This window comes from Mastomys coucha, unplaced genomic scaffold (assembly GCF_008632895.1).
Source record: "Mastomys coucha isolate ucsf_1 unplaced genomic scaffold, UCSF_Mcou_1 pScaffold15, whole genome shotgun sequence".
In the NCBI taxonomy this organism is placed as follows: Eukaryota; Metazoa; Chordata; class Mammalia; order Rodentia; family Muridae; genus Mastomys; species Mastomys coucha.
This window is the reverse complement of record NW_022196897.1, coordinates 168,266,459-168,283,412: the sequence shown is the minus strand read 5'-3', so window position 1 is coordinate 168,283,412 and position 16,954 is coordinate 168,266,459. Positions and strand designations below refer to the sequence as shown.

Genomic DNA, 16,954 nt, shown 5'->3' with positions numbered 1-16,954 from the left:
CATCAGCCTGGTCCTATGCCTCATCCCAGTGCATATCAATACCCAGGAAGTCTTATATACCTGGAGTCAAAAACACTTATTCTATGGACAGTACTAGTCACTGGGTAAGTGTTTATTATGAGCACTCCTTCATTACCCCAGGGGCAGGTTCAGGGCTGGCTACATGCACGGAAATGACACTTGTTGCATGCTTAAATACATAAAGGTATACAAATTCACAAAGTTTCTAGCATTAGCAAGAAAACAGTAGAGCTAATGGCTCCTGCACAAGTGTCATAGGAAGAACCCTAGTCTCCTCAGAAAGATTGTTAAGGCCAGGTCTCTCTGAGACAGGAACCAGCCTAGGTTCTGCATGGCATGAAACCACCTGACCAAGGTCTTGGTGTGAGATCAGATTCTATCTAAGGTTGCTGGTATTTTTATATCTGACCCATAGAAAGGGTATTTACAAATCCTCTTCTTCTGTGAACCATCAGATATATCTCCAAGGTGTAGACTCTTCTTCCAATATCCCCCAAATCATAATAGTCCTTGCAGATTGGCTCAAATGAGCCATTTTAGGCTTCAGCTCTCATGCCAGCTCTTCATTTGATGCCAACCTCCAATTTGGCAGAAAGCTCAGGCCTTACTCAGATATGACCTAACCCTATAAATGAAGCAGGTGGTCACCGTGGGTATAGAATAGAACACATTCTGACTGCCACTTCTCCCAGGCTACAAGTATGCTTCTAGCAGTACAACTGCTGACCTCTGATGTCAAGTAAAAGAAAGACTGCTGGAGAGCTGAGGGAGGCTGTGGATAATAAGGAGAGAGCATATTATCCTGCCCTGCCCATACTAAGCAGTCAAGACCAGCACGGGGTACCTCCATGTTGTAAGCAGCCTACAGAGGCCACAAAACTTTCTCCTGATTACCTCCCACACACCTACAAGCAGGGCTTGCCAAGCAGTCTATAGAATAAGAGTTCACAGTGGTTTTTGGAAGGAAAGAGCTTTAGGGAAGCTATGTGTCTTGTTCCCTGCTAGCCTCTTGCTGAGAAGATGGTCCAGGTTGATGGAGCAGACAGTGGCAGTACCAGATGAAGTGCGAAGTCCCCTTCATAGACTCCATAGTACAGCATGAAAAGAATCTTCAGAAAACAGACATCTATGAATCCACTGATGCTCACCCACCTCAGGTAATCTGACTGCATCAGTGGAGTCAGACTAGAAGATGCTCCAAGGCAACTCCAAGCTTAAGGGCCAGGCAACACCAGGTATGGTCAGCAGTTCTGTGAAAACACTGAAAGACTGAGGACAATAGCACACAACAGGTAGTCACAATAGTGACTACGTGATCATTACAATACCTCAGTTGAGCCCAACTAGAGCCAGGGCAGCAGGGAGAAGCCAGAGAAGAGTAAAGTGAACCATGTATACCTACATGGGCTCACCAGGCATGTCCACTGTGTTGTGGATGTTTCCATGCAGTTTCTTTGGTCCTCTCTAGTCCTATACCAGGGAGGAAACTTAATCTGATAGAGGCCATGGAGGCCACCTTGATGGTTTGACCTGTCCCATGGTGCTAAAAGGTCTTCCTCTAGGACTGAGCATCCTGAACCAAAAGAAAACTATTCAAGGCCCCAGATGCTCAAGGTTCAGGGTGCATTTAGAGAGCAGTGACCTGTGTGAGCTCCGTGTTGGGTGTAGATGGGCTCTGTGGGCTGACAGGCACCATGGGCAGGTCCACGCCTAGTCATGCTGGCCGTGGTACTGTCTCAGAGGTCTTGCAACCAAGGCCTACATCCTTGGCAATGCTGCGCACACGATCAGAAACCTGCATCTCCCGGTGCAGGGCAGAAGCACAGCAGAACTTTCTAAAGCAGGCCTTGAAATTCTCATCCAGGAAAGCATAGAGAATGGGATTGAGACAACTATTTACATAGCCCAGGGCTGTGCAGAAGCGCAGGATGGCTACTGCAGTCTCACTACCTGGCTGAACACCCAGTCCTTGAACCAGGACAAAGACCTGCACAGGTGTCCAGCAGCCCACAAACACAGCCACCACTACCAGCACCAGCCGTGTGATACGCCGGAGATTCCGGTCCTTCTCTCGGGAGCCTGAAAGCAGACGGACACCACGAAGTCGTCGAATCATGAGGCTGTAGCAGACAGAGATGATCAGCACAGGGATGATGAAGGAAAAAAGGAAGATGCAGATGGCAAATACAGGGCCCCAATAGTCCTGAGGGGCAGGGATCTCCACCAGGCACTCGATCTCTGCAGAAGAGAAATGAGGTCAGAGGGACCAGCAAAAACCATGGGGAATTAACTGGTCAGGGAGGAGGACCACCCACTGACCTTCATCCTCCACTTGTGCTGAGCCCATGATGGCAACAGGAACACCAACCACTGAAGCTAGGGCCCATATGGCCACATTAACAGCCTGGGCTTTGCTGGATGTCCGAACATCAAGAGCACGGATAGGGTGGCAGATAGCTACATATCGGTCTACACTCATGGCAGTCAGAGTGAAAGTGCTGGTAAACATGTTGTAGTAGTCGATAGCAATGACAGTCTTGCACAGTGCATTCCCAAATGGCCAGAAGCCCAGAAGGATGTCTGTGCCCTGGAAGGGCAGTGTCAGCAAGACCAGGGTATCAGCCAGTGCCAGATTAAATATGTAAATGTTGGTAGCTGTCTTCATCTTGGTGTGCCTGTAGAGGACAAGGAGAAGAAATGCTCCACTTGGCCATTTTGGCTAGACTTGGCAGCAAAGGGACCACCAAGAGAGTCATCATCTTTGAATTTCTCAACCCCAGAGTCTCCAAAGAAGCCTATTAAATAGCAGATCCTGCACTACACCAAGGTCCACTGAGCCTAGGACTTTAACAAGCTCCCCCGTGTGATTATGACATCTACAAAAAGGTTCCAAGTCTATGACAGAACTATCGTGGAAAAGTTGGGGGCATGGAGGAGTACCTGAGTGCATATCTAACCTGAATGTAAGTTTGTGGAAGGAATCAAGAGAGAGAGATGCTGTCTTCTCTCCTCAGTCTGTCTTAAGACTCCTCTCAGAGGTTTTTCAGGGCACTGCCTGTAAAGTTCATCAAAGATCTTCCAAGTGCACAATGTTGTCTAGCAATGAAAACAGAAAATGGTGGGCCAGCCAAATGATTCAACTGGTAAGGGCACTTATTACCAATTCTGATGACCTGAGTTCTATCTCCAGGACACACATGGTAAAAGGAGAAACTTAAATGGTAAAAGGAGAAAAACAACTTTCTCATCTGACCTACTTATCCAGACAGAAACACACATACACATAAATAAACACAATATTTTTTTAATTCTAATAAAGAAAACAGGAGATGTGCTAGTTAGGTTTGATTGTATCCAAGCACTGGGAGTCATGCTAGGAACATTATAAGTAATAAATATTAGTGGAATGAATTAATATGACAGTGGTAGGGAAGGGTGATTATAGTGACAATGATGAAAGTGATGGTGGTGATGATGGTGGTTGTGGCGGTATGGTAGTGGTAGGTAGCACTAGAGATAACAGTAGTCCATGACATTTAGTTGCTATCAGGGAATCTGGGATTAAGTTCTGTTTCTTAGAAATTAATCCCAGAGACCTTAATTACAATAAATAACAATGTCAGTGATAATGGTAGATATCTGAGCCAAGCTCTTCACATAGATTTTATTTCATTTGAGGTTTACCCAAAAACAAAAATGCTATTTAATCCCTATGCTGTGGAGAAGGAAGCTGAGGCTCAGAAGAGCTAAGTAGCTTTCATAAGGCTTAGAACTGCTAAGGTGCAAAATGGGGCTCAGAGCAGGTTTTCCTGACTCCTGACACACATCCAACTCAAACATGCTGTGTGTTGTCTCCTGAGCCAGTGTGGCCACAGAAGTTCCTGAGACTAGCTCTCTGGGGATACTGGTGGAAAAAATGGTGTTCCTTGTCTGCTCTGATGCAGTAAATGGCTCGAGAGCTTTAATGCCCTAAATGCAGAGGACAATGTAGGGGAGAAATGCTGATGACAAGGAAAGGGAAGGCTCATAAACTGTCCCAGGTTGCTGCACTTTTTGCCAAAGACATATCCTCTAACCATGAGGCACATGGGTCATAAGATAGTTTCCCACAAGAGTCCTCTGCTGAGAGTCAATACCTGAAAGGCTTTTCCAGTCACATGTCATATATACACAAATGTGTGCACATGCACCTATATATGGCTATATAATCTACATTTCCCATCTAACAAATGGAGAAAACAATTGCTCAGAAATACTAAGAAGACCGTGATAAGGCAGGGTATGGACACTTCACTGCCCTTCCTCCACCAACACCACACCTACCATGATACTACAAAGGGAACCATGACTGCTTTCTTCAGAGTCATCTTTTTGAAAGAGGAAATATATCAGTGAAGAGCTTTGCTCTAGTTATTCACCATTCAAGGACCTCCCATGTCTTCCCAATGTCCAAAGAATTTGGAGTACCCATTCTGGCATTCAAGTCCTCACCTGCTGTCTCCAGTCCCCCTCAATGCCCTCCCAGCTGGAAAAAAACAGAGACCATCATTGCCACGACACATTTACCAATTGCATATTCCTTGCCCAGCTTTCTTGTCCACAGAACTGTACCTCACAATGCCCCCTTCAGTGTCCCCTCACTGTCAACTCTACCTCAATCATCCAGTACTGCTGCCTTTCTTTTTAGTCCTCCAAATGGGAACATTTCTGAGCACCAATAGAGTGTGGGCTCAGCTAAAGACATCTGCCATGAGCAGGGATCCCAAAAGCCAATGAACAAGGGCTTCAGGCTCAGCACCAGCCCCTCTTCCTCTCTTTGCGAAATCTTAGGATCCTGTGTACCTATGGTTATTCACACAGACATCATGACATGGATTTATCTGCAGTGCCAAGCCTCCAGGTGGTGACACCTAGTCTGAGACAGATGGTGGCAGAACAGGAGTTGAACTTCAAGGGTGATCATGTCCCTTGAACAGAGAGGAAAGAAATTTGATGGAGCAAGCAAAAAATCCATACTTGTTCGGATTCATCCAGAACAGCCTCCTGCCTCAGGTTCCCCCTCCACAGATTGATGGGGCCCAACCTACCTGAGGATGACATACATGACGAGGCAGTTCCCCAAGAGCCCCCCGATGCACACAGCCAAGTAGAGCCCCACGATGGTGACCTTGAGTCCAAGGGGCAGGAAGGCGCTGTGGCTAGCATTGAGGAGCAGGTGGTGGGGTACAGTCTCATTTAGGAGGGACAGGTTCCCTTGAAAGTGGCTGCCATACAAGACCTCCCAGAATGGGGCAGGAAAAAGGGACTCCATGCTGTCACCCTGCAAAGCCACTCAGTACAGTTCCTGGAACAGGACACAGAAACAGGTGACCACAGTGCTAGACACAATCCACTGAGGCCTTAGAGCACAGCACAACTACACTAACAGGCACATGAACACCTCCATGAGCATCCATAAACACTAGGCACACAAACGGACACATAGACACAGACAAAGGCATACACATGGGTACATGATAATACACACAGAGGCATGGGAGCACATTTACTCACAAGGTTACCTCATATTAGGGTTATAGACTTGCACAGAAGCAACATGGAGGTAGCTACACAAGCATACATTGTCCACCCACCGAGACTCAGGGGCTCACAGCCAACCATATACAAAAAAATGCCCAAACCATCCTAAGGCACACTGGAGCACAAAAGACATGGAATTTACCCAGAAATGCCTAGGGCTCAGGCACTTCACATAGCTACCTCCCAGTGCTCCCCCACCCCCAGCTCTGTCAGCAGCAGCAGGAGCCCTCACTGGAGCCCCTCTTACCTCCAACAGCACACACAACCTCTTCAGAAGCTGGGCCAAAATAGACCCTAATGCTTAGCAGAAAGGCAGGAGCACAGTGAACTGAGCAATGCTTCTCACTCTAGCTTGGGGTCTGCTCCGGCTGGGAATGGCTCCTAGCTCCTGCTCCGAAGATAAGATATTGACTAGACGCAGCAGCCAGTGCGGCAGCCAGAAGGGGGAGGGGCAGAAGGCTGCGGCTGAGAGAAGGAGGGGCTGTGCAGGTTGGAGAAGCAAGCCAAAAAAAAAAAAGAATATCGGCTCACCCAAGACAGACACACTCAGGAGCTGGGACACACAATGAGGACATCCATAAACACAAAAATGGAGACATGAACAGGAATTCAGACACACATACATGCACAGCCTTAAACACAAGAACACACGTAAGATGTATACAGAGAAATGCTCACCTAGAGGCAGATGTGAGGCAAATGTTGTTTTCTTTTGTTTTGTTTTGTTTGTTTTGTTTTGTTGGAGGGGTGACAGGTTAGAGTCAGGATTTCTCTGTGTACCCTTGGCTGTCCTGGAACTCAGAGATACATCTGCCTCTGCTTCCTGAGTGCTGGGATTAAAGGCATGCACCACCACCACTGGTAAATATTGTTTTTTACAGCTTATCCTAGACCAGATTTTACTAGCTTTCCTGCCCAGAAATGCCCTCAGCCAGGTGTCCAGTAAGGTAGAGTACTACAGTAATAGACAGCAATATCCTGACCCAACTAATTCTCCAAGTAAAGGCCTTCTTGCAAGTAAGCAAGAGATTGTTTGAATTAAAGACCAAATACTGCCCTGAATCTACTATGTGCTGTTTATACCTAATGTACACTAAGCTCAAGGCAAAACTGAGCCCAGGAACCCTCACTATACATGGCCATTGCCACCCATATTGTCCTCATACAAATGAAAGTATCACACCTCTGAAGTCTGAAGCTGCCTATCACTATGGCATGGGTAAGGGGAAGACAGGTCTGCTGGTCACTTGGAGCTACACCACAGCTAAGTCCCAGAATTAGATCTTAGAAAACACAGAGATACTAAGCTCCTCTTTCTTTGCCAGCACAGGGGTCACAATCCACTGAGAAAAAGCCGTAAGTTAAGATCATGTAGGCTAGAGACCCTATGCTGAGTCTCTAGCCATCATCAAATCATAGACTTGTTTTTCCTGTCTGGACTGAATGAGAGCCAGATCTCCCACACACAGCCAGACCCTGCTCTAAGGATGGGGACCTGGTTGCTAGGCAACTCACAGAAGTGTTGCTAGGATACCTGTCCAACCAGAAAAGGCCAGAGCAGACAGACACCCCAGGACTCAGCATCCCAAGCTATCTCCAAGGACTTGTCTCTCCATTCTCAGAGACACATGGACACTCAAGGAGACACATGAGGACACATTCTTGCAAATAAACAGAACATACACAGAGATACCCAGACAGGCTCAGTATAGAGACACAGAGACACAAGGGATATGTGCTCAGAGATGCACACAAAGATCACATATACAAACTCACAAGGTACATGCAGGCACAAAGAGAAAAAGACACAAACAGGATGTGAATTAATGTGGGAACAGGCAAGCACAGAGCAAGGCCCCTAGATATTTAGCACATAAATATGTTCTCTCTCTCTCTCTCTCTCTCTCTCTCTCTCTCTCTCTCTCTCTCTCTCTCTCTCCTTCCCTCCCTCCCTCCCTCCCTTTCTTCTTCCCTCATTCCTCCCTCCCACTCTAAGCAAAACTGCCCCACAATCTCAGAGTTCCCAACCAAGCTGTCTCTGTACCTCTACAGAGCCTCTTTTCCCTAGTAGTCTTTACCTGCTTTCCAGTCCAGGCTCCAGATTTGGAAAGAGGATGCCATAAGCATTGTTTAAATGTTGGCAGAACAGATCCACAGAATGTCCCTTCTTCTAATGACCTTGGGTTGGGTCCTGTGTGCTTCACCTTGCCCCAGTGCATGGCTCCCACCCCCAAACCAGCTCTACTCTGACTTATTCTAAGAAGCCTTCCCTGACGCTGCCTCAGTCCCAGGAGTCCTTGGCTCAGCATTATGGCCTCAGCTATGAATCAGCTACAATGCTGCCAAGTAAAACTGAGCTCTGGTCTAAACATAAATCTGGAAGTGTGTACCAATAGAATATAGCTCAGAGTCCACATGCCCACATGCTGTTTCAGGTGGAAGAATAACTCGGTTATGTGACAGGTGAAGTAGCCACAATGGGCATTGGTGGTACAGAGGAAATAGCTCAGGCATCTTGATCCCAAACAGAAACTCAGCAAGGACAAGTGGACTTTCCAGAGGGGAAGAAACAGTACAATACATAACATATGTGACACAAAAGGGTCAGCAAGAGATATGCTACATGAGAGTAATACTGAAGATTCAGGCAACATAAACAACAACATGACTCATGTACACATTCACTGTTGAAGCCACCAATGGCTGCACATGGGTATCAGAAGCACCTAAGCAAGGTCCAAAACAACACGGTATAGCTATGGCTGTCCTGAACCTTGCTATGTAGACTAAGCTGCCTGGCCTCAAACTCAGAGATCCACTTGCTTCTGCCTCCCAAGTGCTGGGATTAAAGGCATGTGCTACCAAACCCAGTTCAGTTACATACTTTCTTGCCTCAAGAGGAAAGAATTTGGCACACAGTCACAATAAAATCTGTGTGTGTCAGAGCTGGGGGGTCTACAATCTACAAACAGTAAAAATTGAAAATTTAGTTCATTATCAGAAGCTATCTAGGACAGGCTAAAGGCATGCAAGTGAACATTTTGGAGATGTTCCATCCTATTGCATGGTATGTGATGGGTCACCTCTAAGAGGCAAGGCCCAAAAAGACTTCATCTCAGGATTGTTTCTTGCAGCTGATGTGCCTTTCCTGCTATTATTAATAGTATAATAATTCCTGGGCATTATCTATCCCACTCTATTGGGCAGATTTTCTGCAGATCAACAAAGATGTACTCTCTTGTAGCAAAGCTATGTAGACAAATTGATGGTTTCATAATCCCTAATAATGATTCTACAGAACTCTTAAATTTATACAAGAAATTTTGAGCCCGCTATAGTAAGAAGACTGCAATTAGGGCTCCGTAATTCTTCATGTGCTACAGGCTAATTGAACTAGGATAGAAAGCAAGCTTGGGACAGATTTGTGATGTAAAAGCATTGTCTGATAACTGGGAGTGGACAATTTATTGTGGGTGCAAGGACAGAAGATGAAATGATGACTGGATTGATCTATACAAACCTTCAGTACTAGTGAGACACAAGGCAGATGATTTGCCTTTTGACAAAACCATGCTAACTTAAGAGATAAGAATTATTGTTTTAAACTTTTAATGAACTTGTAGAGCTAGTGACAGATAATGAATGTTTAATTAGATAACTAGTCTTAATGGAAACTCATGTAAACATTCTTGCTGAAACTTCTTACTCAGTTTATGATTTGAATTTATGTTTTGGACTTGCTGTGAACTTTTGGGGAAAAAAAAAGATGCTTGGGATACCATGTGATCTAGTCTCCTTAGAAAGTATAAGTACTAAGAACAATAAGCAAGGGTTTTTTTTTTTTTTTCTTTCTGACAAGGACAGGACTTCTTTCATTCAGCAATAAGAAGATGAGGTTTTCCTTACTTGCAACAATAAAAAGGTAGAAGCTTTTCTTTCTCTGAGCAATAAAGGTTGGAGTTCCTGTTTCATCTAGAATGAGTGAGTTCTTTCTGCCCATGGGGGCTTTTGTTCCATCCACCAAATGTGTGTGTGTGTGTGTGTGTGTGTGTGTGTGTGTGTGTGTATTTATGTAAGTATAGGTGTGTGTATGTAAGTATGGATGAATATTTATGGAGTTGATAAAACAAGTGCTCAAGCCTGACATGAATATGTGTGTATGAACATGTGAATGTAGCTGGGCAGTGGTGGCGCATGCCTTTAATCCCAGCACTTGGGAGGCAGAGGCAGGCGGATTTCTGAGTTCAAGGCCAGCCTGGTCTACAGAGTGAGTTCCAGGACAGCCAGGGCTACACAGAGAACCCTGTCTCGAAAAACCAAAAAAAAAGAAAAAGAAAAAGAAAAAGAGAGTTAAGTTTCCTACAAGGTTGGAGACCAGCAGTCTTTTGGTCTTCCAACAATGCTGTGTCCCACTTTAACCTGTTCCCCTAAGGCCTGGCAAGTCCGAGCAACTCATCCTGACTTAGATAAACTGGATCAAACTTTAGGAGTCTGATGCCAGGCAACTCATTGCCAGCATATTTAAATGCAGTACAATTTTGGGGAAAGTTTCCTGGTATAATACAATCCCTGTTGCACAAGGAGGCATAATTACATTGAATCTCAAATCAAAGTTCATGTGATTTCTTCCAGGAAGATGAGTTCTAGAGATAAACTACCTTAAGAGCCTAGGGAAGGATTCAGTGTGGTCTGGGTCATACAAATAGCATAGAGATCATTTGGCCTATTAGCCACCTCCAGTCCTGGATATGGAACCTTGGGGTTAGTACAGATAATATAAGGGTCATTTAGACTACTAGTCACCTACTGTCCCTGTTGTAGGAGCTTGCTATGACCTTACCTAACAAATAATGTAGACCACTAGGCTATTAATCACCTCCAATTCCCAGCTTTCTGGGTGGAAAAACAGGTTTTAGGTCCTTTCCTTTAAAAGGACAATTCTATGTGCTTAACATTACTGGTTTGTGGATAAAAAGACCTTCATGCTTCCAAGAAAAATCAGAGCTAGACCAAAGTCCAACAGTATAAAGAGTTCAATATTTGCTGGGCAGTGGTGGCACACACCTTTACTTTAATCCCAGCACTTGGGAGGCAGACAGAGGCAGGTGGACTTCTGAGTTCGAGGCCAGCCTGGTCTACAAAGTGAGTTCCAGGACAGCCAGGGCTATACAGAGAAACCCTGTTTCAAACAAACAAACAAAAAGAGTTCAATACTTGGCGTCTAGAACCCACTCATGACCCTCCAGTTCCAAAGGATAGTAGTATTTCTCTGACTCTGCCATCCACAATACACGTCCTTGGTGGTTGTCCCAAAGTACTGCCATCTCCAAATTGCTAGAGTCTCCACTAGGCTGAACTCTTAGTTTCTCTTGAGTTCTTTTCAGAAATTTAACCTTGCCATATGGAATCAAGTCTCAGCCTCCCTCTATAACCCAGTCACTGCTACTGAGGCTATACTTTGACCAACACTCAGGAGGCAGAGGCAGGCAGCCTGTTTGAGGACAGCCTGGTCTACAGAACACATTTCAGGACAGACACTACACAGAGAAACCCTGCCTTGGACAACCTAAATAAATAAATAATCAATATATTAGTCATCAGTTTGAACTTAGCCAATTTGATTATTTTTTCCATAGCACTAAACAATTACTAATACAAAATTATTAATTTCCTACCACTGAGGGCTGTGGCAGGGAAGACTTCTTAGAATAGGTCAGAGTAGAGCTGGTTTGGGGGTGGGATCCATGCACTGGGGCAAGGTGAAGCACACAGGACCCAACCCAAGGTCATTAGAAGAAGGGACATTCTGTGGATCTGTTCTGCCAACATTTAAACAATGCTTATGGCATCCTCTTTCCAAATCTGGAGCCTGGACTGGAAAGCAGGTAAAGACTACTAGGGAAAAGAGGCTCTGTAGAGGTACAGAGACAGCTTGATTGGGAACTTTGAGGTTGTGGGCCAGCTTTGCCTGGAGTAGGAGGGAGGAAAGAGGGAAGGAAGAAGGGGGAGAGAGAGACAGACAGACAGACAGAGAGACTAATCCTAAATGGCTCTTCTTAAAACAAGGCAGAAAATTAACATCTTAAAGACAGCATAACATAATTCCTACATGTTAAAGACAGAGAATCTGACATGACTTTTGATAAGGTGTAAGGCTCAAATAGATACTCAGTAAAAGCATGAAGTCAAAATGTGAAGACATTGTACACTTAGGTAATGTCTACTTCCTGTATAGGAGCTAGATAGCAGAGTGGACAGTTGTCTTTACTGACAAAGAGATGGAAGTGTCTTCCTCAATGTGACTTTGGACCAAAGCTTTTTACTCTTTTAGTTTATAGTGAGGCTAAATTATATTTTCCATGCTAAAAGAAAGGGGAAACAGGAAAGAAATAAAAGACTAAATACCTGAGGGAGACACCATCTATCTTCCAATGTCAGTCCTATGTAGTATAATGTTTAAAGACACAGACACGTACAGCAGTTGGGGATTTTTTGTTTGTTTGTTTTTGTGTTTGTTTTGTTTTGTTTTGTTTTGACAAGGTTTCTGTGTAGCCCTAGCTATCCTGGAACTCATTTTGAAGACCAGGCTGGCCTTAAACTCCAAGATCCACTTGCCTCTGCCTTCTGAGTACTGGGATTAAAGGTGGGTTTTTAACCTCCCATGAAATGAAAATGCATTAAGTCTAAATTCACTTATTTTGACCTTAAAAGTTATAGAAGTTAGCTGAGTGGCAATGCCGCATGCCTTTAGCCCCAGCACTCAGAAGGTAGAAGCAGGAGGATCTCTGAACTTGAGGCCACCCTGGTTTACATATCCTGTTCTGTTTCAGGACATCCAGAGGTAAATAATAGAGAGTCCCTCTCTAAAACAAAATAATAATAATAACAACAACATGATGTGATGTGATGTGATGTGATATAATATGACACATATGATAAAGGCCAAAAAGACAGAAGAAAGAAAAGAAGCAAAAAGCATTTTTAATATTTCAGGGTTCTTTCTATTCCCAGTGCAGCATGGCTCATGGTCCCAAGAGACATAGCTCTAAAACATTAGCTGCTGAATAAATAAACTGGCATATTTCTCCTTATCCGTCCACTGGTTCCCACAAGCTAAGAGAATGTCTACCTCTGATCAATTTCATAAGTGTAAGTGTAGATGTAAGTGTGCCTTGAAAGGAGAGAAAGTTAAAAAGATTTGCATACAGCACTTCATTAAGGTTGATGGCAAAGTCAAGACTGATATAATCTATCCTGCTGAAAAAGTATTTGTACTCTTGCTACAAGCCTTTCTAGGGTTAAGATTCGGGTTTGGGATATGCTAGAGTGCTGGTTAAACTGCATAATGAATGTGGTAGTTTAGATAAGAATAGCCCTCATAAGCTTATATATTTAAAAGTCTGGTTCCCAGTTGGTGGTATGTTTAGGATTGGAAGGTGTAGTCTAGTTGGAGGAGGAATGACACTGGGGGTAGAAGTTTTAAAAGTCCATGCCAGACCCAGTCTTACTCTCTCTGCCTGCAACGTGGAGATTAGATATGTGCTCTCAGCTACTATTCCAGCACCATTCCTACCGGCCACCATGCTCTCTGCCATGGTAATCATGAACTAACCCTCTGAAATTATAAGTAAACTCCCAATTAAATGCTTTCTTCTATAAGCCACCTCAGTCATTCATAGTATCTTTTCATAGTTATAGTAACCCTAGCTAAGACAATGAATTACTAAAATTATACATATATAATTTCAGGTTGAGAGAAAGTATAGAAGCAGCAATGCCATTCCTAATGTGTGCTGGACTTAAAACATACGGCTTTGAGGGAATAGTTCTTCCACAGTGTCTCAGAGTGCCTTAGGGCATCTAGAGGACCAACCTTTATGATAATGTCCTCTGGAAAAGCCATGTATTGTTTCACCTGACCAAAAATGAGTTAGGGAAAGTCTAGAAAATGTCTATCAGTGACACTTATTAAGTGTGGCCAGAAAAATAGAAACTAAGAAACCCAAAGTAACATACAAACCATGCGGGACAGATCAGTCATTGATAGTCTAGTACACTCACCAACAATACTTTAAGATGAATTTCAGCATGAACTCCCAAAATGATAGTGATGAGGAGACAGACACATAGCGCCATACAGTCAGCTTTAGCAACTTGGAGAATATCACTAGACTTTTAGGGATCTCAACTAAGACCAAACCAGCAGCATTGACTTTGACACTGAAAAGGACTACCCAGTATAATAAAGATATTTTAACAAGAGCATAAATAGAACCATTAAGGAAAAAAAAGAGCTGCCAGAAGAGAAAATAAAGGGGCAGAGGATATGGTTCAGGGCTTAAGAGTATTTGCTACTTTTACAGGACCTGAGTTCGGCTCCTAGCACCCATGGCAAGCCACTTATATCTAACTGTACTTCCAGCTCCAGGGTTTCCAACACCCTCTTCTGGACTCCAGGGGCCCACAAATACATGTGGCATATGGGGTGGGAGGATACAGACAGACAGGCAGGCAGACAGAGACTGAGACAGACAGAGACAGAGATACAGACACAGAAATACAGAGAGACACAGAGAAGAGAAAGGAAAAGGAAAGTATAATTTAAAAAACTAAATAGAAAGCCAGGCAGTGGTGGCACATACCTTTAATCCCAGCACTTGGGAGACAGAAGCAGGTGGATTTCTGAGTTCAAGACCAGCCTGGTCTACAGAGTGAGTTCCAGGACAGCCAGGGCTACAGAGAGAAACCCTGTCTCAAAAAAAAAAAAAAAAAAAAAAAATTAAGAAGAGGAGCAGAGAAAGAAAATATTCCCAAGTTTGTTTATGGGCCTCCAGAAGGAAGCTTTTACAAATGTAACTTCTTTATATTTAGGTGTGTGTCTGCGTACCCTCTGTGCCTGGTGCCTACAGAGACCAGAAGAGGGCATTGGATTCCCTATAACTGAAGTTATAGACACTTGTAGATGCTAGGAACCAAACCTGAGTGTTCTGAGAGAGCAGCCAGTGCTCTTAACCACTAAACCATCTCTCCAGCTCCACAAAGGGAATATTTTTTAAGGTTTAATTTTAATTATGATATGTTTGTCTGTGTATAGATATTTATACAGGAGTATGGGTGCTCTCAAAGTCAGAGGCTTCAGATCTCCTTAAAACTGGAGTTACAGACAGTTGTAAACCATTCAACCTGGGTGCTGGGAACCAAACTCAGTTCCTCAAATAAAGAAAAGTTTATGTTCTGAAACTCGCAGTCATCTCTCTAGTCCCCAGGATTTTTTTTTTCCGAGACAGGGTTTCTCTGTATAGCCCTGGCTATCCTGGAACTCACTCTGTAGACCAGGTTGGCCTTGAACTCAGAAATCCGCCTGCCTCTGCCTCCCAAGTGCTGGGATTAAAGGCGTGTGCCACCATCACCCGGCTCCCCAGGATTTTTTTTTAAAGACAGGGTCTGATTTTGTAGCCCCAGCTGGCCTGAAACTCAGAATCCACCTACCTCTGCCTCTTAAGTGCTGGAGTTAAAGATGTGTGCCACCACACCTAGCAGAAATGGGAATTTTTAATATAATATGGCAGTTCTTTTCTCTCTACCAACAATAATATATTCCTTAACAGAAAAGGTCAGAGAAAGGTAAATAAGAGAAAGGTGTTGTTCTAGGAATTTATCTTTAGTTTTGACACAACAAAATTATTTTGAAATTAATTCCTATTTATTTTGGGGCTTCTTGGTGGTGGTGGTGGTGGTGATGATGATAATGCATTTGTGTGTTTGTTTGTTTGTTTGTTTGAGACAAAGTCTCACTATGTAGCCTTGGCTGGCCTAGAGCTCCTATGAAGACCAGGCTGGCTTCAAACCTATAGGGATCAGAGTACCTCTGCCTCCTGAGTGCTGGGGTTAAAGTGCCAGCACTGCCCTTCATTTTTCCCCCTACACTCTTATTAACACTTACAAATTCAATTAACATACTTACAAAACATAAAACCAGTTGGAGTACCGAATCCACTTTTCTTCAACACTTCCACCTTTCACTAAACTGATGCAGGAGTGTCCAGGGGGAAACAGACTGAATGCTAACAAATTACCAGAGGTCTGAAAACAAGCAAAAAGGTGGTTGGAAACCAAAATGCTTTCAAAGCAAACAAACAAAATGGATAACCTGGAACAGTGGTTCTCAGCCTTCCTGATGCTGAGACGCTTATATAGTTCCTCGTGCTGTGGTGACCCCAACCATAAGATTATTTCATCGCTACTTCATAACTACTTCAGTTGCTACTGTTATGAATTGTAACATAACATATAGTGGATAAGGGTCGTTGGAGGGTCATGACCCACAGGTTGAGAACTTCTGAGTTAACACGCTGTCACTAAGAAAAAGAATTGTTTGGTTTGGGGGCGGTAGCCAGTAGATGGCAGTACACCCACATGAACATACTGGCAACACTGTGTGGACTTGGTGAGCTTTAAAAGGAATTTGTGTCTGGGTCTGGTGACTGTATATGGGATGGATCCCCAGGTGGGGCAGTCTCTGGTCATTCCTTCAGTCTCTGCTCCACACATTGTCTCTGTAACTCCTTCCATGGGTATTTTGTTCCCCCTTCTAAGAAGGACTGAAGTATCCACAATTTGGTCTTCCTTCTTCTTGAGTTTTATGTGGTTTGTGAATCGTATCTTGGATATCCCAAGCTTCTGGGCTAATAACCATTTATCAGTGAGGGAATACAATGTGTGTTCTTTTGTGATTGGGTTACCTCACTCGGGATGATATTTTCTAGTTCTATCCATTTGCCTACAAATTTCATTAATTCATTGTTTTTAATACCTGAGTTGTACTCCATTGTGTAAATGTACCAGATTTTCTGTATCCATTCCTCTGATGAGGGGCATCTGGGTTCTTTCCAGCTTCTGGCTATTATAAATAAGGCTGCTATGAACATAGTGGAGCATGTATCCTTATTACATGTTGGAGCATCTTCCGGGTATATGCCCAGGAATGGTACTGCTGGGCCCTTAGGTAGTACTATATCCAATTTTCTGAGGAACTGCCAAACTAATTTCCAGAGTGGTTGTATCATCTTGCAATCCCACCAGCAATGGATGAGTGTTCCTCTTTCTCCACAACCTCACCAACATCTGTTGTCACCTGAGTTTTTGATCTTAGGCATTATGACTGGTGTGAGATGGAATCTCAGGGTTGTTTTGATTTGCATTTCCCTGATGACTAAGGATATTGAACAATTCTTTAGGTGCTTCTCAACCATTCAGTATTCCTCAGTTGAGAATAGAGATGGATGCTGTACTGGCTGGTTGTGTGTGTCAACTTGACACAGGCTGGAGTTATCACAGAAGGGAGCTTCAGTTG

The 16,954-nt window shown here is 43.9% G+C and overlaps 1 protein-coding gene across 13 annotated transcripts in view; it reads right to left on the bottom strand.

The window, feature by feature from the left end:
- Positions 1-82: 82 nt before the first annotated feature.
- Positions 83-16,954, bottom strand: part of Oprl1 (opioid related nociceptin receptor 1) — a 27,718-nt gene continuing 10,846 nt past the window's right edge. The window contains exons 1-5 of one of the 13 annotated variants that reach the window (XM_031373149.1): positions 5,849-6,058; positions 5,109-5,365; positions 4,513-4,546; positions 2,341-2,696; positions 83-2,259 (exon numbers count right to left, since the gene is read on the bottom strand). In XM_031373149.1, the coding sequence (XP_031229009.1) occupies positions 1,736-2,259; positions 2,341-2,696; positions 4,513-4,546; positions 5,109-5,256 (1,062 nt within the window). In that variant the 5' untranslated portion in view covers positions 5,257-5,365; positions 5,849-6,058 and the 3' untranslated portion in view covers positions 83-1,735. The other 12 variants (XM_031373150.1, XM_031373151.1, XM_031373153.1 and 9 more) reach the window with 12 other exon arrangements.